We start from the raw sequence: 22794 nt of genomic DNA on the forward strand, positions 1-22794 counted from the left end.
TAACTACTGCAACCGAGTTGCATCTAAAACTCTCTCTATCTGACTTTTATTTACTTTCTTATATGTGTGACGCCACCCCTAAATTTTTTTTCAGTGAAAGCAGACAATAAAATTCCAAACCAGCTTTTTCATGCTGCTGGACAATGATTCAGTGATTCAGCAACACGTATTGACTTTAACCAGCACAACAGTACAGTGACTCAGTGACAGGACGGGTGTCCCGCATCGTTCTCATTCTTTCTGACTGGCTGACTGGCAAGGCTACTTTGTTGGACGCGTGTGTCAGAATGCTAAGGCGGTGACAAGCAAACAGGAACTTCTGGCATTGTCGAGTAAACGAAACAGAGTTTCGGGTGTTGAATCTGTTGTGCTTCTTTAATTCGTACGGGACTCCTCATGGAGCCAACAAATCTGCAGGTAGGTTTAAAAAAACAACAACTTTAAGGCTGGAAAACGTCGTGTTTCTTACGTGTTTGCAACTTCTTCTCATACTGGAGGGAAATCACAGAGGGTGTTTCATGTTTGCAGTTTTGCAGGTTTCGTTTTGACACGGTTGACTTTGTTGATACTTTTTGATCCGTGCTTTGTTTTCTAAGTTCTCTATTTGTGTGCCTCATTAGGTCACTTCCAGAGCTAACTGCATCACTGCCCGCAAAATAGGGTTGACATGAGCGCGGCAGATTCAGAGGCAGTTCGTGAAAGAAGTAACGAGGTGTTTTAGTCAGGGTTAATTATAATCAGTGAACTAACTAGTTTTAATAATGTATTTTTCTACTGTTTGTTAAATCTGATGACGGCAGTAAATACCCTCACCGACCACTTCATTAGATAAATCTGCTCAATTGCTCGTATCAGCCAGTCACACGGCAGCAACCCAGTGCATTTAGGGGCAGTGTTGTGCAAAAAAAAAAAAAAATGATAGCCTGTATTAAAACGGTCGTAAATGACGTGTTGGTTTATAATCTGTGGAACAAATGTCAAATCTGTCTCTCGTGAAGTCATTCTGAGCCACAACCAACATTTCTGTCAAGAGGTAGAAGCTGCAATCAGTTTATTGGCAAAGAGACTTTTATATATCTTTTATAAATAGTCTCACTGACACTAAAAAGTCATGTTTAAGAGTGAGCTGCTGAAGAGGGCAGCAGAGATGACAAAAAATATAATGGTTCTGTAAAGACTCTTTTAGTCAGTGCTATTTTAAAATATATGATAACAGAGGTGTGGACTCGAGTCACATGACTTGGACTCGAGTCAGACTCGAGTCATTAATTTTATGACTTTAGACTTGACTTGAAAAAATGTTCTAAGACTTGTGACTTGGACTTTTACACCAATGACTTGGGACTTGAATTGGACTTGAACCGGTTTACTTGAAAAGACTTGATATTTTACCCCAAATATAAAATTTAACATGCATATTATATAGAGATTGAAAATGTGACGTCATTCACGGGTAGAACCGCAAAGGATTCTGGGAACTCGTGTCAAGCGGTACTAGCGCACGCAGGCTTTCAATTAAAATCAGTTATACAGCGATAAAAAGAAACACAAAAATGTCAAGAAGCTGTTGTATTATTAACTGCAATAGCCGGTCGCATGACAGCCACGGGAAGCCGACGGGTAAAGAGATCGGTTGTTATCGGATTACGTCGTTGAAGAGAAATTGTTCGAGCCATGTTTCCGAAGTAACAAAGACGCGAGGGATGGTCTGGATTGCAGCCATTCAAAGATAAAATATAACGTCCCAGAACACTCCAGCTCACAGGTTAGTCTGCTCCAAGCATTTACACGAAGGTCAGTCTGCTGTTGTAGTTAATGCGTCATTTTCATAACATAATTGGTGATATAGGTTACAAGCAAGTCTGGCGCTGAACAGAAATTGTCGCGCTATGCTCCTTTATTTATTGTGCATAAATAGTGAATTGTCCTGACACAATATTGCGTTTCGCTTATGTTATTATGGTACATTGACAAAAACATATACGTTTATTCACAGGATAAAACAGGTTTTTTTGTATCACTAATTGCCCAGTACGATTACAGCATACAGTATTGTTGTCACTGCTACATTTCTGTGATGAACCAGAAATTATTTCCACTACTAATTAATTACCGTTGAGCTCAAAGGTTATATTAATAAACGGTTAACGAATGTGTATTTATGAAGACGATTTGTGAGATTGGTAAACTTATGATACGTACGATGGTCTTTCGTTCTACACGGTGCATTTCAAGGTCCTGCACCCATCCGTCGGTAAACTGTACCTGGACTTGTTGCAGTGACCGGAAGTTACTAAACTTCATGAGTGTATGCACTCACTCCAAGAACCGTATGATTATTAATATGCATATAAATAAAGAAGCTATTTTGTGCAAAGATGTCAACTGTAAGAATGCTGTGCATAAACATTTACTCTGCTCCATGTATGATGATATAGTGACTGCTCTGTATAAAAGTGGCACACTGCTTGATAAACAATATAAGCATAAGAAACCTAACATCAGACCTGGCTGGAAAGAACATGTATCCATGTACCATGATGAAGCTCGCATAGCTTATAAATGTTGGGCCATGGCTGGAAGACCTAAACAAGGCCCAGAATTTGAACAGAAAAAATGTGCGAATGCCAGATATAAGTACGCTGTTCGCTTTATAACTAAAAATGAGCAAATGCTAAGAGCAGATTCTTTGGCCAGGAAAATGCTGTGTAATAATACGGCAGATTTTTGGAAAGAGGTGAAAGCTCTTAATAACTGTAAACCATCTCTACCATCAACTGTTGAAGGTGTTTCTGGGGCAGATAACATTGCAGCATTATGGAGACAGCATTACAGTGCGTTGTTTAACTGTATAAAAAGTGAACCATATGAGGACAATCTTGACATGAGTAATGACACAATAAGTGTAAGGACACATGAAGTATATGAAGCCATTCATAGGTTGTCTGATAATAAATCCTCTGGTTTGGATCACATCACTGCAGAACATTTAAAACATGCTAGTGTAAGGCTAGCTCCTCTTTTAGCACTCTGTTTCACTGGGTTTATGATTCATGGCATATTACCAGACTCAATGCTGTGTATTTTACTGGTACCAGTTATGAAGGACAAAGCTGCAAAAGTGAGCTGCTTGGATAATTACAGGCCAATTGCACTAGCCAGTATTTTATCTAAGGTGTTAGAAAGAATCTTGTTTGACAGAGTTAGTGTGTTCATCTCTTCTCTGGATAATCAGTTTGGCTTCAAAGCACGGCACTGACATGTGCATATATGCACTCAAGGAAATAGTCAGTTTGTACAAGGCTAAAAATTCATCTGTCCTCATGTCTTTCATTGATGCCTCTCAGGCTTTTGATCAAGTGAACCACAGAAAACTTTTTGATAAAATGAAGAGATGGGGAGTTCCTCAGTACATCGTGAGGATTCTCTCTTACTGGTACGCTCATCAGAACATGCAGGTTAAATGGGGAAGCAGTATTTCTGCCCCCTTTGGTGTCAGCAATGGTGTTAGACGGGGTGGGATTTTGTCTCCAATTTTATTTAATTTGTATGTTGATGATTTGTCCATACAGCTGAGAGCCTGTAACACTGGGTGTATATTAGGTAAAGCACTGATAAATCATCTTATGTATGCAGATGACCTGGTTGTTTTTAGTCCAAGCAGTGCTGGGTTACAGGATCTTCTTAATGTCTGTACTGAATATGGTGTGCAATATGACATTGAGTACAATGCTGCTAAAAGTGCTGTTTTGATATGTAGAACCAAGCAGGATAAACAGCTAAATTTCCCTTTGTTTAAACTGGCACAAAAAACTCTTGAAGTTCATAAAAAGGTGAAATACCTCGGTCACTTTATTACTGAGCAAATGAATGATGATGATGACATATACAGACAACGGTGTAAGCTCTATGTGCAGGCAAATACTATTGCACGCAAATTCAGCTTTTGTTCACTTCCAGTTAAAGTGGCTTTGTTTAAAGCGTATTGCACACCGCTATATACTGCCCCCTTGTGGTCATCCTACAAACAATGTAGCATGCAGAAGCTGCATGTTGCATATAATGATGCGATGAGAATCCTTTGCAGGATACCTAGAAGTGGTAGTGCCAGCCAGATGTTTGTAGCTGTGGGTGTTTGGACTTTTAAAGCACTTTTAAGGAAGCTAATGTTCAATTCTAGAGAACGACTGGATGGTTCGAGTAACAGTATAATTTTAGCACTCACAGATCCGACAGTGAGTGGTTCCCGTTACTCATCCAGTCTCAGAAAGCACTGGTTAAAGTGTTTGTGTATTTATTGATTTATTTTAAGTAATTGTGTTTTATGTATATTATGGTTTTATGTTTTTACAAATGTTTTAGATACTTATTTATATACATATATATATTTAATGGTGTATACCTTGTGTTGGGGGGGGGGGGGGGGGAGTGTTGTGTGTGTGTGGTTTTTTTTTTTTTTTTTTTTTGTCTTGTTTTTATGGACATGAAGTCTGCCAATTAAGATTGAATTGAATTATAAAGATCCATTAGAGTGTTCATCATATCGTCCTATATCACTCTTAAATGTAGATTTAAAAATACTGTCAAAAACACTTGCTCTCAGGCTAGAGCAACATCTACCATTGTTAATTTCTCCAGATCAGACAGGTTTCGTGAAGGGTAGGCATGGTTTTTTCAACCTGCGCAGGTTTTTGAACATATTACACACCAAGTCAACTACAACCCCTGAAATTGCCTTATTACTCGATGCTGAGAAGGCATTTGACCGGGTGGAGTGGGATTATCTGTTTTATACTCTGCATAAATTTGGATTTGGCCCTAATTTCATTTCATGGATTCAGTTACTTTACTCCTCACCTATGGCACGTGTTAGAACAAATTCGTTATTCTCTTCTTATTTCCCACTTCTCCGTGGTACGAGACAAGGTTGTCCCTTATCCCCTCTTCTTTTTGCATTATCAATTGAACCACTGGCGATTAAACTGCGAGCTGACAGTTGCATTAAGGGCATCTTCAGAGGTGACCAGGAGCACAAAATATCCTTATATGCTGACGACCTCCTGCTGTATATGTCAGAGCCTTTATGCTCTCTTCCCCGTGCTCTTGCCATTTTTGAATGTTTTGGTAATATTTCAGGTTACAAGTTAAATCTGCATAAAAGTGAACTTCTCTGTGTCAACTCTATAGCCAGAAAGATTTCATTTTCAGGTTTTCAATTTAGCGTTAAATCAGGGTATGTGACCTATCTGGGGGTTAAGGTTACCCACTCATACAAAGATCTTTATGAAAGAAACTTTGTCCCGCTGCTTAAAAATACTGAGACAGATCTTCAGAGGTGGAACAATTTACCACTGTCATTAATTGGCCGCGTCAATTCTATCAAAATGAATATACTTCCCAAGTTCCTTTACTTATTTCAATGTATCCCATGCTACTTACCCAATAAGTATTTTATAACACTGAATAAGCATATCTCTGCATTTATTTGGAATGGCAAAAGTCCACGAATTCGTAAAGATTTCATGCAGAGGACTAGGCCAATGGGTGGATTAGCCTTGCCAAACTTTCAGTCTTATTATTGGGCAGCAAATATTCGTAATATGCTGTACTGGATGAGTAATGTTACTACAGAGACTCCAGCTTGGCTCCAAATTGAGTCATCCAATTGTGGCAAAATTTGCCTATCAGCTTTGTTGAGTTCAGCTCTCCCATTAGAACTATACACCTATAAACGTAACCCTTTGTTGTATGACTCGCTCAGAATCTGGGTGCAATGTAGGAAAAGGTTGGGGTTACACTTAATGTCAATTAAAGCACCTATCTGCTCAAACCATATGTTCCCACCCTCCATGATGGACTCTGCCTTTAAAATATGGGAAAGTAATGGCCTTAGAAATATCAAAGACCTTTTTGTAGATGGGATTTTTGCCTCATTCACGCAGCTCCTGAAGCAGTTTAATGTTCCTCAGCAACATTTTTTCCGCTATTTACAAATTCGTCACTTTGTAAAGAGTCGATTTCCTTCATTTCTGGAACTACCTGAGGAAACTTCTTTGGATAAAATTATTAATATAAACGTTCATAAGAGAGGGGCGATTAAAGAAATCTATGCTATACTATTAGATCTTCAATCTCCTTCTCTCTTCATCCTTAAAGCACAGTGGGAGAAAGACCTTGGGATGACTATAACAGATGAGCTCTGGCAATCTTTTCTCCAGAGGGTACACTCTTCTTCGATATGTGCCAGGCATGGGCTCCTTCAATTTAAGGTCCTACACCGATTACATATCTCCAAGGAAAAGTTAGCCAAGTTCTATCCAGGAGCTGACCCTCTGTGTAACAGATGTAAAGCAGAAACAGGTTCGCTCCTTCATACCTTTTGGACATGCCCCAATCTTCATACCTATTGGGTGTCTATATTTAACACTCTGTCAGAGATGTATAACGTTAAATATGAGCCTTCTGCTCTAACGGCTATCTTTGGGGTGATACCTCAAGACATCACTTTGCCAAAATGCTATTCGAATTCTATTGCCTTTGCTTCACTTATCGCAAGGCGCCTTATACTTTTAAGATGGAAGCAGGAAGCTCCTCCCACACATGAACAGTGGCTTGCGGAGCTCATGAGGTTTTTACATTTAGAAAAGATGAGATATACACTGGCAGGTTCAACCACCAAATTTCTTAGGGCATGGCAGCCATTCTTGATGTACATGGAAACATTTAAAATGACCACCTTATCATGACCAGATACCATATCTCTATATCGCTATCATAGCTAACTGTACGCTGAATGTCCCTTATACATTTTATTTTTCTATTTGTTTGTTGTTGTTTGTTTGTTTTTTGTTGTTTTGTAGGGGTTTCTTTGGTTTGTTTGTTTGTTTTTTCCTTCTCTATTTCTGTTATCTTTTGGGGTATTGTAAATACTGAACAGCAAACTACTGTATGTTCAATGTTTTGTTGTTAACATGCTGCTGTGACTGAAAATAAAATTTATAAAAAAAAAAAAAAAGATTGAATTGAATTGAAATAAATATGCTAAGATGAGATAGCTGACTTCATCTAACTAGCAAATGTTGTCCAGGCTACGTTGGTGATACAGTTTTTTTTAATGTGTATGATATTTTTGTCATGCGATTTTAAAGCTGGTCCTACAACCGCATCCAAGAATAACATGCAGCTTATCTCAGAACTGTCGGTGAAAATTATTCTTGGAGCTAGGTTTAATTGAGCTGCATTTTAAAGAGGTGCAATTTCACAATTTGTGTATATTTTCTAAGTTCACTATTTTGTCATGTGTTGAGAAAAACACAGATTTTAAAATTACATGGTCTAATATTTACATTTAGCATAACTGCAACATTATTTTTTCGTTTTTTTTTTTTAAAGACTCGAAAGGACTTGAAATTCAAAGTTTCAGACTTGTGACTTTACCTGGACTTTTACACCAGTGACTTGAGACTCGACTCTGACTTGCCTGACATTACTTGAGACTTGACTTGAGACTTGAGGATAAAGACTTGAGACTTACTTGAGACTTGCAAGACAATGACTTGGTCCCACCTCTGTATGATAACATATGTACAATAAAGCAGACCCATAAAGATACTTACAAAACAGGTCATTTCTTTGTTTTATATATAACCACCTGATAAATCTTGTTAACTGCAGTCTAGTTAACCATAAAAGAAAATGCATAGCACATAAAAGCATCTGATATCACTTTTTGACACAGCAATGTTCAAACTGGGCATCAGAATAAGGAAGAAATGTGATTTACGCAACTCTGAACACGGCGTAGATGTTGGAGGCAGACTCGTTGGTCAGAGTATTTAGTGGGATTTACCACACAGGGGAAAAAACACCTTGTTGATGGCCAGACTGCTTTTCATAGATAGGACAGCAACAGTAATCCAAATAAGCATTTGTTACAGCCAAGGTACGCAGAAGAGCCTCTCTGAATACACAAGACATGTCTAACCTTGAAGCAAATGGGCTACACCAGCAGAAGACAACATCAGGTTCGACCCCTGTCAGCTAAGAACAGGGAAACTGATTCTAATTCTCATGTGTTCACCATAACTGGACAAAAGAAGATTGGAAAAATGTTTCCCAGTCTGAGTATCCGTATTCTCTGCCATTCAGGTGGTAGGGTCAGAATTTGGTATAAATAAAATTAAAGTATGGATCTGTCCTTCCTTGTATCAACAGTTCTAGCTGGTAATGGTGATATATTGGTGTGTGATATGTTTCTACAACACTTTGTATCAACTGAGCATCATTTAAGCTCCAGTATTGCTGCTGACCATGTCGATCCCTTTATGTCCACAGAATAATGCACTTTGTCACAAAGCTCAGATCGTTTCAGACTGGTTTCTTGAACATGACAATGACTTCTCTGTACTTAAATGGCCTGCACAGTCACCAGACCTTAATCCAGTAGTGCACCTTTAGTGTAGGGTGGAATGGCCAATTTGAATCATAAATGTACAGCTGACAAATCTGCAGTAGCTGTGTAACACAATCCCGTTATTATGAACCAAAGTCTCAGAGGAATGTTTCCAGCACCTTGTTGAATCCGTGCCATGAAGAATAAGAACAGCTATGGAGGCAAAAGGAGGTCCAACCCTTTACTAGCAATGTGTACTTAATAAAGTGTCCATTGAGTGTATATTGCTTTTCATAATACACGAATGGGTAGCTAGAGGTGGATGGCACACAATAGCCTCTGCTAATTTTCCACATAGTTTTACATTGTAAGGTTCAGTCTGTTCACACAGATGAAAGACAGTACAGTCACATTTTATTTATGAGGTTTCTTTTAGAGATTGGCAGATAACAGCAACAGTCTTGACTGATTTTCACTGGCAGTTTTGAACAGGAAACACAAAATTGAAAACACTTCTATAAATTCAAGAAACATTTCCAGCTACAGAATGATAATAATGCATGGAAGTTCATTCCAATAGAAAATTCAGACCAAGGTTATGAAGGGAGCTCTCAGGGTGTCTATCTGCAGTGTGAACCTGATGGTTCATTACTTCATAAATGGTGCATGCATATTGATTACCAAATTTATTATAAGATGGGTAAATACAGGTAGGTCATCTTTAAAAGCCATGAACTTTTTTGGATTTTCACATTTAAAAGTATCAGAATTTAATTATATTTTCCTTTCCCTTTACTCAGCTTTGGAACGGCCCAATTTATGCACTAGCTCAAAGCCTCAATGTTTTTATTATTGTTAGTGTTCCTTCATAATCCATGTTTCTGACTTCAGATAGTGAAACATCAGGATACTTCATAGAACACTTTGGTGTTATGACCTGTTAAGGTTCATGAATGAACTATGCTGGTGGATGTAATAGAAACACAAGGTCTGAACTATTGATCCATGTCCTGTCGTTTCAGAAAGCTATTGCCGTAGCACAGAAGGCCTCAGAGGAGGACGAGGCTGGAAACTATGAGGAGGCCATCCGCTCTTACCAACATGCTGTCAAGTACTTTCTCCACATTCTGAAACGTGCGTCACCATTGTGACTAATATCACGCAGCTAATATCACCCTACTGTTATCTGAAATATTACAGTATACGCCGTCCCTTCACTCTGAAGGCGGCTGCACTATTGGACATCAGTGAAGGAATACACTCAACTCTTGGCTGAATTTGGCTGAAACATAAACAGCTACATAGTTTTAGGCCAACACATTTTTTAGTTGTGATGTGTGATGAGAAAATCTTTGTGTGTTTGCTGAAACCATTGTTTCATTGTTGTTTTCTTCTTTCAGGTGAACCTCAAGGTAAAGATGGCAACCAGAAGATAAGAGATAAATGTAAACAGTACTTGGACAGAGCGGAAGAACTACAGGAGTACCTAGTGAATAAAGAGGTCATTACAGATATGACAGTACAAAATATTCCCTGTACAAATGGATCATGAAAAAATTAGTGGGGTGGGGCAGTGTGAGAGTCCTGCCTATCATTTCAAAACTTCAAGGGACATTTATTTGTTGTAAACTAAAAATAATAATAATAATATAAAGAGGACAAACCACACACACACACACACACACACACACCACATGACAGCAACACAAAATTTATAGAGGCATGAAAAAGTTCATCCATACCCAGTCTTCACTTTATAGGTCTTAAAATACAAGGAGTGGAGTAAGTTAAGTCAGGAAGAGTCAAATACCTTGGGTCAGCCATTCAAAGCAACAAACAGTGCTCAAGAGAGGTGAAAAAGAGAGTGCAGGCAGGGTGAAGAGGGTGGAGATTAGAGTGATTTGTAAGACAAGGATAGCAATAACAGCAACAGAGAAGGTTTACAGAAAAATATAAAAACTGCTATGATGTATGTTTGGAAGTGTTGTCATCGACAAAAAGGCAGGAGGCTGAGCTGAAAATGTTAAGATTTTCATTGGGAGTGACCATAATGAAGAGAATTACGGGGCTGAAATAGTTAGGACAAGCGCAGTTTTTTGTTTTAGAAAAAAAGGGCAGCATTGAATGGTGACAGTTACTGAACTGCATCTATGACCTGTGTTTACGATGACTGTGTGGAGGCTACGTCTTGACGTCATTACATTTCGTGCACGCGAGTATCGACTTTTCAATGCGGAAGTATCTTCCTCGGCTCTGAGAAGGGAGCGTTCAGAGATACGAAAACACCAAAAGAAGTCAGCTTGAAACCTCGTTTGCGTGTTTACAGTCTACGCGTGTAGCTGATTTCTTAAGTAGAGTGTTTAAAAAATAGTTTACTCGCGTGGTGTTACGTTCGCTTTGATTACTGGGCAAGTGATCCGCCGTTATGGCTGCCAACAACAATTTACAGGTAAGTTGGGGGACCAACCCTAGAGGAGGCTAAAAAATAGCTTTAAAAAAAACGCCATAAAAGTTGTTTAAACGTTGAAATAAATTGGCTACAGTGTACTAGGTGCTAGTAAGAAACACTTCGGGGCTAGTTTTTAAGGTTTGCGCTTGGTTTCAACCTTTCCATCGGTGTTAAAAAACACAACATTAGTAACATTAGCTGCTAATTAGCATACTTGGCTAGCTTATCCCACAAGACGCCAGTGTTGTAGTAAGTAAGATACTGACCACTCAAACCTGATACTATGGTCCATGTGTATTACAAAGATTCCGTTTGGGGGTTTTTTCGTTTCTGTTTTGTTTTTTTCAGCTGAATTGTGCCGGAAGCCTCATAATATTACTGAGTTGCTAACAACTGGACTACAAGATACCTAATCAGCTTAACGCTGCTAGCTACTTTTAAATGGCTTCAGAAAAGATATCAAATTTAAAGAGCAAAATGGGGTATTCTGGGTTGTTCTCTGAACATGTAAATTCTGCTGAAGTTGCTCTTTATAGATAAACTCACAAAAAGGAAGTGAAAGAAAGCGTTGACTGTGTGTTTGTGTGTGCGCGCGGTGTCACCTCACTGCACAGGTGAAGCTTTACAGTAGATTACGACCACTTTATATTTTACTAACGTGAGCTTTAGGGGACATTTAGTAGATTGTTTTAATATTATTATCATTATTTCCTTACTCAGTTAAAGTTCCAACTTTATGTGCTGGTACTTGTCCTTTTCTTGTCTTGATGTTTATTTTGATTATCTATATGTGTCTCATAATCCAAAGACATGACTTGTAGGTTGTCTGCTCTTTATTCTTTTGAACAGCCGCGAGTTTCAACTGAACTGACATTGTCCTTTGTTATTTTAGAAAGCCATCGATCTTGCCAGCAAGGCGGCTCAGGAGGATAAAGCCCAGAACTACGAGGAGGCTTTACGCCTATACCAGGCTGCTGTTCAGTACTTCCTTCATGTGGTGAAATGTGAGGCATGAGACAGCACAATGGCACATGTGTGATAATGACAGAAATCATAGTTTGATAATAGTCATTGATACCTGTACGTTTTTGTGGGTCAGATGACAGATGACTTCATGTGACTTAAAAAAACCGTGGGCCGTTTTGTACACTTTGATAGTAAGAATAATGATAATAGTTGTATAATTTTAAAAGTACTAAAAGAAGGGTTTCGTTTTAAAGCAAAAAGGTTGTACAATAATTTTTGTTGGTTTGTTTTTGTTTTGTTTTGTAATGTATATTGTGTGTGTGCTGATTTCTGACAGATGAAGCCCAGGGTGACAAAGCAAAACAGAGCATCCGGGCAAAATGTGCAGAATACTTGGACAGAGCAGAAAAGCTGAAAGAGTATCTCAAGAAGAAAGATAAGGCCCCTGCTAAGCCTGTCAAAGAGTCGCAATCTGATGACAAAGGGTGTGTTACTGGGCGGGGCAGTAGAGCAAATCAGCTCATGTGATGCTGTTAATGTCATATGATTGGAAAATCAAGATAAAATATGTTTTTGTCTCCAGAAATGAAAGTGACGAGGGTGATGATCCAGAGAAAAAGAAGTTCCAAAATCAACTCTCAGGTTTGTAACATTTCTTAAATCTTTATATTAATATAAATCAATATAAAGACCACTGAAACCTGATGGCTTCAACCTTCTGGTGTTGCGTGCTTCTATGTTAAACCACTCTGTATAGTATGTATATTTTTGCATGTTTATTAGTTTAAATATAAGGCTTGTCAGTAATGTACTGTTTATCTTTTCCCAGGTGCAATTGTTATGGAGAAACCAAATGTTAAATGGAATGATGTTGCTGGTTTAGAAGGAGCCAAGGAGGCGCTGAAAGAAGCCGTTATACTTCCAATCAAATTCCCGCACCTTTTCACAGGTAAATCTCTGTGAATAAGAACCCACTTCACTGTGTGGTTCTTAAATGATAGAAGAAATAGTTGTGTGTCAGAGTGTAGTAAGTGATGTTGTGGTCATACTAATTTAGATTAAATTACCTCTTTGCTTGACTGACAGGAAAGCGAACTCCATGGAGGGGCATCTTGCTCTTTGGCCCTCCAGGTACTGGAAAGTCTTACCTGGCTAAAGCAGTCGCCACAGAGGCAAACAACTCAACCTTCTTCTCAATCTCCTCATCGGACCTCGTCTCAAAGTGGCTGGGAGAAAGTGAAAAGTGAGCAGCAATTCACAGAAGCACAAATTAACCATATGATTTTACTTTCTAACATATAATGTGCAATATTGGAATATAATATACAAAACTATCCTGCAGCCAGCTCTGGCTGCCATTTCATTTCCTTAAAAGCTTTCCTTTTGCTTCCCAGGTTGGTGAAAAACCTTTTCAGCCTCGCAAGAGAGCATAAACCTTCTATCATCTTTATTGATGAGATTGACTCGCTGTGCGGGTCCAGAAGTGAGAATGAGAGTGAAGCTGCTCGCCGTATTAAGACAGAGTTTCTGGTTCAGATGCAAGGTAAGGGTGATTACTAATTATGTATAAATAATAAGAGAAATGAATGTGGGATTTTTTTTTTCAGTAATGAAATATTTGTGCCATAAAGTGACTTTTCTATTTCAGTATCTTTCTGTATTTTAAAATTTTACTGACACCATGATGGGATAACCAAATGTATGTAAATTGTTGTTATATGACTATAAGGTACTTATAAGCATTCAAAATATTTAGGTTACTGAACACTGAACTTAAAAATGAAATAAAATCATACCCCATACATCCCTCTTTTATAGCTTAAAATAAATAATAAAGCTAAGTTACCTTTTAGGTAAGAGTAATTACTAAGAAATATTAGATTTCCCATTTAATCCTGGATGGCTGCATAAAGCGTGTTCACAGAAATATGAACAGTGTAATTCAATCTGGTCTAATTTAGAAGTCATTTAGTACAAATTTTCCATAATCTGCTCTGAATCTGGATTTAAACTCCAGCTAATTTGATCCAGCTGCACAGATGTTATGTCTCTAACCTATGAGGTATCTAAACATCCACTTCTTTGCTCTTTGGCTGGCCTGTAATAGAAATCTTATGTGATTGCAGATTTTTAGTAGGAGGTGTTTGACAGTAAGAGAAGCTCATATTTAATTTGCACTGATTGTGTTTTTGTACAGGAGTTGGAAATGACAATGAAGGCATCCTGGTTCTCGGCGCAACAAACATTCCGTGGACTCTAGACTCAGCCATCAGAAGGAGGTAATCATTATTAGTCATTTATAGTTGCTGTTCTGCTGTCATTCGCCTGTGTGCTCACTGAGGTCAAATAAAACCATCACAGATTTGAGAAGAGAATCTATATCCCACTGCCTGAAGAGCACGCCCGCGCCTTCATGTTCAAGCTCCATCTGGGCTCCACTCCCAACAGTCTCAACGAATCTGACTTTAACACTCTGGGCAAGAAGACAGACGGATACTCAGGAGCAGATATCAGCATTATTGTCAGAGATGCTCTAATGCAGCCTGTTCGAAAGGTCCAGTCAGCAACCCACTTCAAACGGGTATGCCTTTCAAAATGTCTGTTTAATTCTAAACTGTAGTATGCTGTGAATGTTGTAATTAAATATTTAATTTGAATAAGGTACGAGGTCCATCAAGAGATGACCCCAAAGTTACTATAGATGACCTCCTGACTCCTTGCTCACCGGGTGATCCAAACGCAATTGAAATGACATGGATGGAAGTCCCTGGGGAGAAGCTGTTGGAACCTGTGGTATCCATGGTAGGAATATGAAAACCCTAAATTTTTCCACCCATTTCCGCATTGGAACATGTTCAAATCTTTATTTTTTCTTTTCCTTTTTCCCCACCCTGTTTTCAGGCTGATATGTTGAGGTCTCAGTCCAACACGAAGCCAACAGTTAACGAACAAGACCTGGAGAAACTGAAAAAGTTCACAGAGGACTTTGGACAGGAAGGCTAGGTTGGGTGATTGAGCCAAACCAAGCGAAACCAAAGCAAAGGAATTGTAATTGTGTGTCTTTACTGTTCTTGTCCCTTTCCCCCTCCTCACTCTTTCCTTCTCATCCTAACCATTCACATGACCGCGAGGGTTAGTCAACTGGGTGAGATTACTATATTGTTTTGCCAGTCTGATAACCACACTAAGGGTGCAAGACTCGGTTTTATTTGTTAGTCACTATTTTCCAAAGAAGATTAAAGATTTCCCACCTACATCTGACTTAACTAAAGAATCAACACAACTCTGGAAGATAATTTAACTTGTTCATTAAAGTTTTCGATGAGCAAAATACTCATGCAAATTAGAGAAACTAACTGCAGTTATTCTAAGTAAGATTGAAAACAAAATCATGTATTTTACGGAAAGACTTTCTCTTGTACACCTCAGAAGAAAAGGACTTAGTCTCTATTTTTTAAATAAGAAACAAGCATTTTATAGACTATGTGGTACTTTGAGGAACATATGTATGAGTTCAAAGAATATTTTGTGGCATTGTTGGTGTCATTGGCTCCCAGTGGTGGATACAATTTAGAGAAAAAGATACTCAGGACGAGCAGTTCATTAGCCTCTGTGACAGTTTTGGATTGTTTATCCACTTTCAATACAAATTATGATTGTGTTTATTCATTTGAAATAAACATGGCTTTTAGGGTGGATCACTATTGGTGCCAGACCAGCATTACTTTCATTTATCAAGAACTTGTTAGCTTTGAATTGCTTTGTCTCACAGCTTGTTTCTTTTGTTTGGTTTTTTTGTTTGTTTAGTTTGTTTTTTTTAATACCTGTTGTACATATTTTGTATTTCTGTCCACAGGATTCACTAATTATCTGTAATAGCAACCGAAAAATTAAGCCTTATATTATGACAGCTTTAGCACCTCACAGCTAATAAGCCACGTGAAATGTTGAAGCCTCACACTGATGGCTCAGATGGAGAAATCTTGTGTACTTGACAACATAGAATGCATTTCCAACCATGAACTTTAAATAGTCATAAATGGCAGTGTGCACCGTGTGCCTTCTACAAAAGTTGCAAGGGCCTTTTTTGTTCCAACTGAATGGTTATTTCTATTGGTTTATTTCTAAATTTCTTAGTCCTACTGCTAATGTATCAAGTGAATTGTCACTACAACTAAGAAATGTATATTACTTGTACATTTCGTGTAAGTTCTTTTAGAGACAATATACAACCTTAGTCTGTTTCCCTGCAAACTGTCTTTTGATGGGGAATATCTTCATTTTACTGTAAATGTATAAATATATATATAGCCAACTCTCAAGCCTTTTCTTTGTGAAGAGGTTATCAGTGCATATGATTTTCTGTTTTTCATTTCCACAGTGTAAATAAAAGGTAAAGCAACAAAGAGAAGCTGTTTACTTTTTCCCTGTAATGAATCAACTGTGCTGTTGCCAGTAATTTAAGGTAGAAATGTAGTTTTAAAAAAGTCACAGAGTCAGCCTACCTGATGAATGTAAAGCTGCGTGTGTCAAAAAAACTGCAAGTTCATTTGGGTGTGTAGCTATTGCTCAAACGGATACTACGAATAAAAGTGGTGGTGCGTTGCATTATGGGAATTGCTGTTCAAGCCCGATGAGCCAACGTTGCAGGTTCCAGAGAGCAAGTGCATGCTTTAGAACTACAAGTACCACGTAGCACAGTTCGGCGTCCGCTAACACTTCGATTTGTTTTGGTTCATGTAGACTGCGCTTTGTCACGGGGGAGCCGAGATTCACCGCTGCACTCTAACCTGGTTGTTACACGTCTGTGACCTGCTACCGAGCTCTGGGGGGAAAAAAAAAAACTCCTCCGGGGTTTGCATTTCGCCGCCCCCCTCTTTCAGCACCGCCGCCTACCTCGTAGCTCTCTTATCGGACCCCCAGAAGCTGGCCTGCTAGTTAGCAAACAAGCTAACGATTGCCAGATTTCACCCATGTCCTCTGAAGAAGGGTTCAGCTCAGCGATAACAGATTGGCTTTTTATCAATTCCTGGTGGCTCCTTCTTCCGTTCATCATGCTGCTTGTTGTCGCTGCCTTCATCGTTGCTTTTGTGTTGCTGTTATATATGATATCGCCCCTCATTAGTCCCAAGCCTCTGAAATTGAACGGGGCCCACGTCGTGGTAAGTGTTACGGTTTAGCTGGCTGGTAACGGTCGCTAACGGCTACTCATAACTGCAGTTTTAAGTTAGCCTAGCTGAGTTTAAGGTTAGCCATAGCTTTATATTTACGTTAGGTGGCGTATTCGCACTTAGCCTAAGGACAACAAGAAGTCGTAACTTTCTTTTTTCTTTTTCATCGTTTATTTTAATAGTAGCTGAGTTTATTGCGAAAGTCAGGTGTCTGTCGTGACACGCCCACATATGAGCTAAGGAATATTGCTTTAATTAATGCTTCAATCTTACTTCACAACCTGTTTTATACTTGGATAAAGTATAATCCACTGAAATAAAACCAGTGCAGTAACCACTAACTTCAGGTAATTCAGCTTGGTTAATGATAAACTTCGCAGGCAGGCCACTAAAGGTAAATATTGTTTGCTTTACCTTGATGTACCTAGTAAACTCTCAGAGACAACATTGTGGGGTTAGGATAATTTTATTATGCAATAATGCTAAAACAGTAGGAAAAATGACTTTTTAAACGATTAACTTTATTAAAGCTGCATTACCTTTTGAGAAACATAATTAACATTTCCAGGTTAACCTGTGCCCCAGTCTGAGTTGCATTATCATTTACCCTTTTGTTTGAACTTTGATTTAGGTGACAGGAGGCTCCAGTGGGATTGGGAAATGCATTGCTATTGAGTGCTATAAGCAAGGAGCGTTCATCACTTTGGTGGCGCGAGACGAGGTAAGCACAAACATTTAGCAGATCCTACCTTGGAGTGTAGCCTCGTCAACAGGCTGTTTGTTGTCTGAGCGCATCTGATGTCACACAGTCAAACTCTAAAGGTGAACTTGTTCCATGTCACTCACATGCAAAAGTGCACGTGAGTTGACCCGCATTATTACATGTTTTCATTTAGTTGTGGAGTTCATGACATTCATAATGATATTTGCAAGCTTTTGTGTGTATAACAGTAAACATGCATTTTTTTTTTCCTGTAGGAGAAGTTGCTTCAGGCAAAGAAGGAAGTGGAGAAATTTGCCATCAATGACAAGCAGGTATGGGTTCAGTATGTATTTCAATAAAAGATGCCTTTTATTAAAGAACTCATTAAAAGTATATTCTACATGCATAATCTTTCCTGCACACATTTTCCAGATGTGTAGGCTTAGAGAAATGATTAAAGTAAAGATAAATCATTAAAAATGCCGCATATGTAGGCTGTGAAAAGTGATTGCATTTTGCATTATTAAAATCTTGGTTTCCTTATTTAGGTGGTGCTCTGCATCTCAGTTGATGTTTCCAGTGATTACAGTCAAGTGGAAAACGTGATAAAACAGGTAGTGTTACCCTCTAATGGAACATAGCTTTAATAATTAAGAAGTACAGCAGTGACTTTTTCCTGTCGTGCAGGCTCAAGAAAAGCTAGGTCCCGTTGATATGCTTGTGAACTGCGCTGGAACTTCAGTTTCTGGAAAGTTTGAGGAAGTGGAGGTAGATCGTTTTAAAGTAAGTACCTGCAGTCATTGGATTCTTTAAGTTCCAAGGACTTTAAGCTTCTCATAGTAGTGCTAAAAACTGTTTAGAAGTATACAGTTATTCATTGCTGATAATTACAACCGGGTGAAAGATCAGAATAATAAAGCTGTGTTGCAGGGGTGTGTTTTTTGTTTTGTTTTGTTTTTTCCAAATTGAATCACACATGAGAATCGGTTTTTCCTTGATTATAATAGGCTTTTGGTTAGGTGAAACACATGTGGACTGTTCAGTGTATTTTTCCATTACTTCTGGGCATTTGCTAATCATAAATGTATTTTATGAATGAGCAAATTAAATCCTCCATAAATAAATGATTAAATAGATTTTTATAACCTGAGGGGGAAGGCCATTATATTCTTTGGGAAGCTTCACAATTCCTTCTTATATGAATGGAAAAACCTGCCGCGAATTTAATAGGTTTGATCGAGAGCATTAATTTCTTTAAAATTACTTAAAATTATTGGCTGTCGACATAATACATGTGCACCAAAGCAGGAATTGGGTCTTTTGAAATGAGTGTCATACATTATGTTCTTATTAGAAAAGGTTTGATTTGTGACTTGGTAAGAAATCACATTACTGTCAGAATTTCTGAAGAAGTGGCTAAATTTATGGCCTTTGGCCTGCTGTGAATCAAGAGACTTTGAACTGCTCAGGTTTTAAAGTGACTGAAGCTGCCTACAATTATGTAATGTACCATGGACACTGGTTATAGTTTAATGTAGTATTAATGTAGCCTTCGTTTCCAGAAATTGATGGAAGTGAACTACCTGGGCAGCGTTTACCCAACACGAGCTGTCATAACCACCATGAAGGAGCGAAGAATGGGCCGCATCATGTTCGTTTCCTCCCAGGCGGGCCAGATTGGTCTGTTTGGTTACACTGCCTACTCCCCATCTAAGTTTGCCCTGCGAGGCCTTGCAGAGTCGCTGCAGATGGAGGTATGTGTTTTGCAAAAATTGCCTACAAACACGCTTGAAGCAATTCTTAGCATTCCTTAGCATAGAATATGAATGACATTGCACGACCAGAAGTAGGCAGGACTGAAGATAAACTTTTCTCAATTTCCTTCAACTGAAGTAACTACCAAAGAGAATGACATTTGATCTGACATTAGAGGTTCATCTAAGCAGCCAGAGCCTGGAGTGTCCACAAGCACCCAGCCTTCATATGCAACAAGCCTGTATTTGTATAGCGCTTTTACTAGTCCCTAAGGACCCCAAAGCGCTTTACACAACCAGTCATCCACCCATTCACACACTTGCAGTGTGTCTGCAGCTTGAGTGAAGATGATGATAAGGGACATTTCACTAGAGTCAGTGCTGTAATGATTATACTTTTTCTACATATAGGTAGCATTCAGGCTAACTTTTATTGCTTGTCAAAGAGCTGTTGAAATGTTAACGTATGTAGTTAGTTGTCATGGTCTCAGTAGTGGAATTGCTAAGGCAGTTATTGCTCTGTTTTCCTTCTGCAGATAAAGCCCTACAATATCTACGTGACTGTGGCATACCCCCCTGACACTGACACTCCAGGACTGGCTGAGGAGAACAAGACAAAGGTATGCAACAGTACAGAGAAATACTTACTTTTCTTACTTCCTGTTTCTTTATGTAAATTTTCTTGGAGGTGTTTTCCCTTTATTTTCACATTTTAGACTGCTGCTTAAATGCTTGCGGTCTTACCCCCACCCCTCTCTCTCTTTCTCCGCTTTCCTCTCCCAGCCTCTGGAGACCAAGTTAATCTCTGAAACCTCTGGAGTTTGTCAACCAGACCAAGTGGCCAAAATCATTGTCCGGGACGCAGTGGTAAGAAGCTCGGATCACATTCAGCGCCCAGTTTAAAAATGAGATGTGTGCTCTGTATTTTGTTTGTTTTTCCTTTGGCAAATGTATCTGCTTGTTTTTCGTTCATCTCACAGCAGGGGAACTTCAACAGCTCTGTTGGTCCAGATGGTTACATGCTATCAGCGCTCACCTGTGGAATGTCACCCGTCACCTCCATCACAGAGGGTCTCCAGCAGGTACAGCCCTGTACATGATAGGAAATTGCTCCTCAGCAGATCTGCAAATTTAAGCCTAACCTTTTATTTTGAAATTCCCGCACAGATCGTCACCATGGGATTGTTTCGGACCATCGCACTTTTTTACCTGGGGAGCTTTGACAGCATCGTGCGCCGCTGCATGATTCAAAGGGAGCAGTCAAAAGCGGCCAATAAGAGGGAGTAACAGCAGCCTTACCTTCACCTCACCCCGATGCCCCCAACCCTCTACCCACTGCCCTCCCAGCCAGTCCCTTCCTCCAGCTGTACAAGTGCACAACCGTAGGTGGGGGTGGGGTTAAAAAACAAAAGGCCATGTCAGCATTTCTGATGTCAACTTTAGCAGATGGAATGGAAGAAAGTGGCAGATGTTTACGTGTCTACTCCACAGACTTGATAGCCATTTAGATGTATTTTTTTCCCCTGGTGACTTCAGTTTAATGTGTCCACCTGCTTCTTTTGGAAGCAGCCTTACTTTAGAGGAAAGAGGGGTGACTAAAAATCCCACATCCTGATTTCCAGTATCTAGGCTTCCCTTCTTCAGTTTTTTTTTTTTTTTTTTGGTTCCCACAGAGAAGAAAAGCAACAGCCCGTCTAACCGGTTGTGCCAAATATGGCCTGAATTTTTTATTTTTTTTCCCCACCAGAGGCTATAGCGAAAACAGAATAGTTGTTACTCTCTTTTTCGTCATGTTGTGCCGCATGTATCAGAGATTTCCATCTTTTAGAGAGTTTTTACAGTTTTCACTATATAAGCCCTTTCTTTCCCACCTTTTCCATACTTCAGGTCTTTGCCGGCAAAGATCCTTCCCTTTTTTTTTCCTCTCTCTCGCTCTTTTTTTGACTGAATAACCTCTGTGTTTAAAAGCGGTCGTGACTCACAGTGTTTTGTTTATGCTGCGGGATATTTTTGTTTGTGTTTGTGTGTGAACTGAGGTCATACATTATACGACAGTACTCTTCCATGATATCAAAGGGCAGGAGAGAGCTTATGTTTGTCTTTAATTTTTTTAAATCTATATTTCATAAAATAATCTCCACATATTATCATTATTATTAATAATAGTGATACTATTCCAAAACGTTACGTGCAGCGTTGTCGCTGAAAACCGTGGGATGTGCAAGTGTGTTTGCTGTGACTGAGCCGACCACCTCCGGAAAGAGTAAAGCCATTCGAAGTTTTTGTCTCGGGAATAAAGACAGCAAAAACGTTTTCCTCGTCATTCCAGCTAAGTGAAGAAAGTAAAGCAGGTACTATGGGTTGAAGCCATGAAGTCGTAAGATTAGAGTGGGAGGGGATACACAAACAAATAAACCAGCACATAAATTTAAGTTTCACTCATGCACTTGTCAGTTTAATTTAAAAAAAAAAAACACTAATAAGTTGCTAAAGGAAGCATGAAGCGTATCATTTTTTACTTGCAGTTTTTTGTGTCAGTGCACATTCTCAGCCATCCCCAGTGAAGATGCATAATCTGTCAGGTTGGTGTAACTCAGAGATGGGCGGGACTCGCTGGTTCGGGTTGTGTCTCTGTACATCTAGTGAGGGCGCTGGTGAGTCATCTTATATAATGGCCAAACTTTTGGAGGAACAAGAGTGGAAGTGTTAGCCCTCATCTCTACGATGCTCTTTTTGTTGTTGTTGTTGTTGTTGTTGTTGTTGTTGTTTTTTTGTTTTTTACATGCACTGACGCTGTCGTGCACTGCTGGGACTTCAAAGCTCTCTAGATTACAAAATATAGATTCCCTTCTGATTTCTGTCAAGTCTTAGTTACCATCTGACTTTCTTATTGTTTTGAATGCAAAAGGAAGAAGAAAATACAATGTTGACTCTCGCAAGTCTTCCTTTGGTCCAGTCGGAGAGAATGTACTTTATAACAAAGCGATACAAATCAGAACATAGGAACATTATTTTTTAAATACACCAATATTTGAATGCCAAAATGTGTTAAGACAATTTCTTGAGATCGCAGCACATTTATTTGTGGTTTATTTTGATGTCGCTGCTCTTTTGATCTTAGTGTTAGTTTATAAAAGCTGGAGAGCAGCATGCGGCCCATTCTACAGCCTTAAGACGTGACTACTGATGAAGCGAACGTTATGAGAGAGTGGACCCGTCCGCAGAACAATGTGACTTCATACGTTAGTGGATGATTGGTTTACCGGGTGATATTTTTTTTTTTTTTTTGGTGACTTATTTGGTGTGAAATGCCAACTGTTTGGGGGGGGGGGGAGGGGTTTGGGTTTGTGTGTATGTGT

At 39.0% G+C, this 22794-nt stretch overlaps 2 protein-coding genes across 4 annotated transcripts; both read left to right on the forward strand.

The window, feature by feature from the left end:
- The first annotated feature begins 278 nt into the window (after nt 1-278).
- Nucleotides 279-16218, forward strand: vps4b (vacuolar protein sorting 4 homolog B). 2 transcript variants are annotated; one of them, XM_085255358.1, is made up of 13 exons: nt 279-417; nt 9415-9526; nt 9793-9893; nt 11734-11845; nt 12145-12292; nt 12391-12449; nt 12637-12756; nt 12894-13050; nt 13202-13350; nt 14005-14086; nt 14169-14388; nt 14469-14609; nt 14709-16218. In XM_085255358.1, exons 1-13 carry the CDS (start codon nt 397-399, stop codon nt 14808-14810), a joined length of 1524 nt encoding a protein of 507 aa, XP_085111484.1. In that variant the 5' UTR covers nt 279-396; the 3' UTR covers nt 14811-16218. The 2 variants fall into 2 exon arrangements, with proteins under 2 accessions (XP_085111484.1, XP_085111485.1); XM_085255359.1 differs by lacking the exons at nt 279-417; nt 9415-9526; nt 9793-9893 and adding an exon at nt 10595-10841.
- A 239-nt stretch (nt 16219-16457) lies between these two features.
- Nucleotides 16458-22757, forward strand: kdsr (3-ketodihydrosphingosine reductase). Of its 2 annotated transcripts, none has more exons than XM_085255360.1 (10): nt 16458-16969; nt 17610-17699; nt 17957-18013; nt 18230-18295; nt 18369-18464; nt 19244-19435; nt 19972-20055; nt 20219-20302; nt 20416-20517; nt 20603-22757. In XM_085255360.1, the coding sequence occupies exons 1-10, from the start codon at nt 16781-16783 to the stop codon at nt 20720-20722; spliced, it is 1080 nt and encodes a 359-aa protein (XP_085111486.1). In that variant the 5' UTR covers nt 16458-16780; the 3' UTR covers nt 20723-22757. The 2 variants fall into 2 exon arrangements, with proteins under 2 accessions (XP_085111486.1, XP_085111487.1); XM_085255361.1 differs by lacking the exon at nt 16458-16969 and adding an exon at nt 16990-17372.
- The last annotated feature ends 37 nt before the right edge of the window (nt 22758-22794 follow it).

The sequence above is a fragment of the Mchenga conophoros genome, linkage group LG18 (assembly GCF_057382185.1).
Source record: "Mchenga conophoros isolate Kocher_MC1m ecotype Shallow Benthic linkage group LG18, M_conophoros_male_GT1.1, whole genome shotgun sequence".
Classification (NCBI taxonomy): domain Eukaryota; kingdom Metazoa; phylum Chordata; class Actinopteri; order Cichliformes; family Cichlidae; genus Mchenga; species Mchenga conophoros.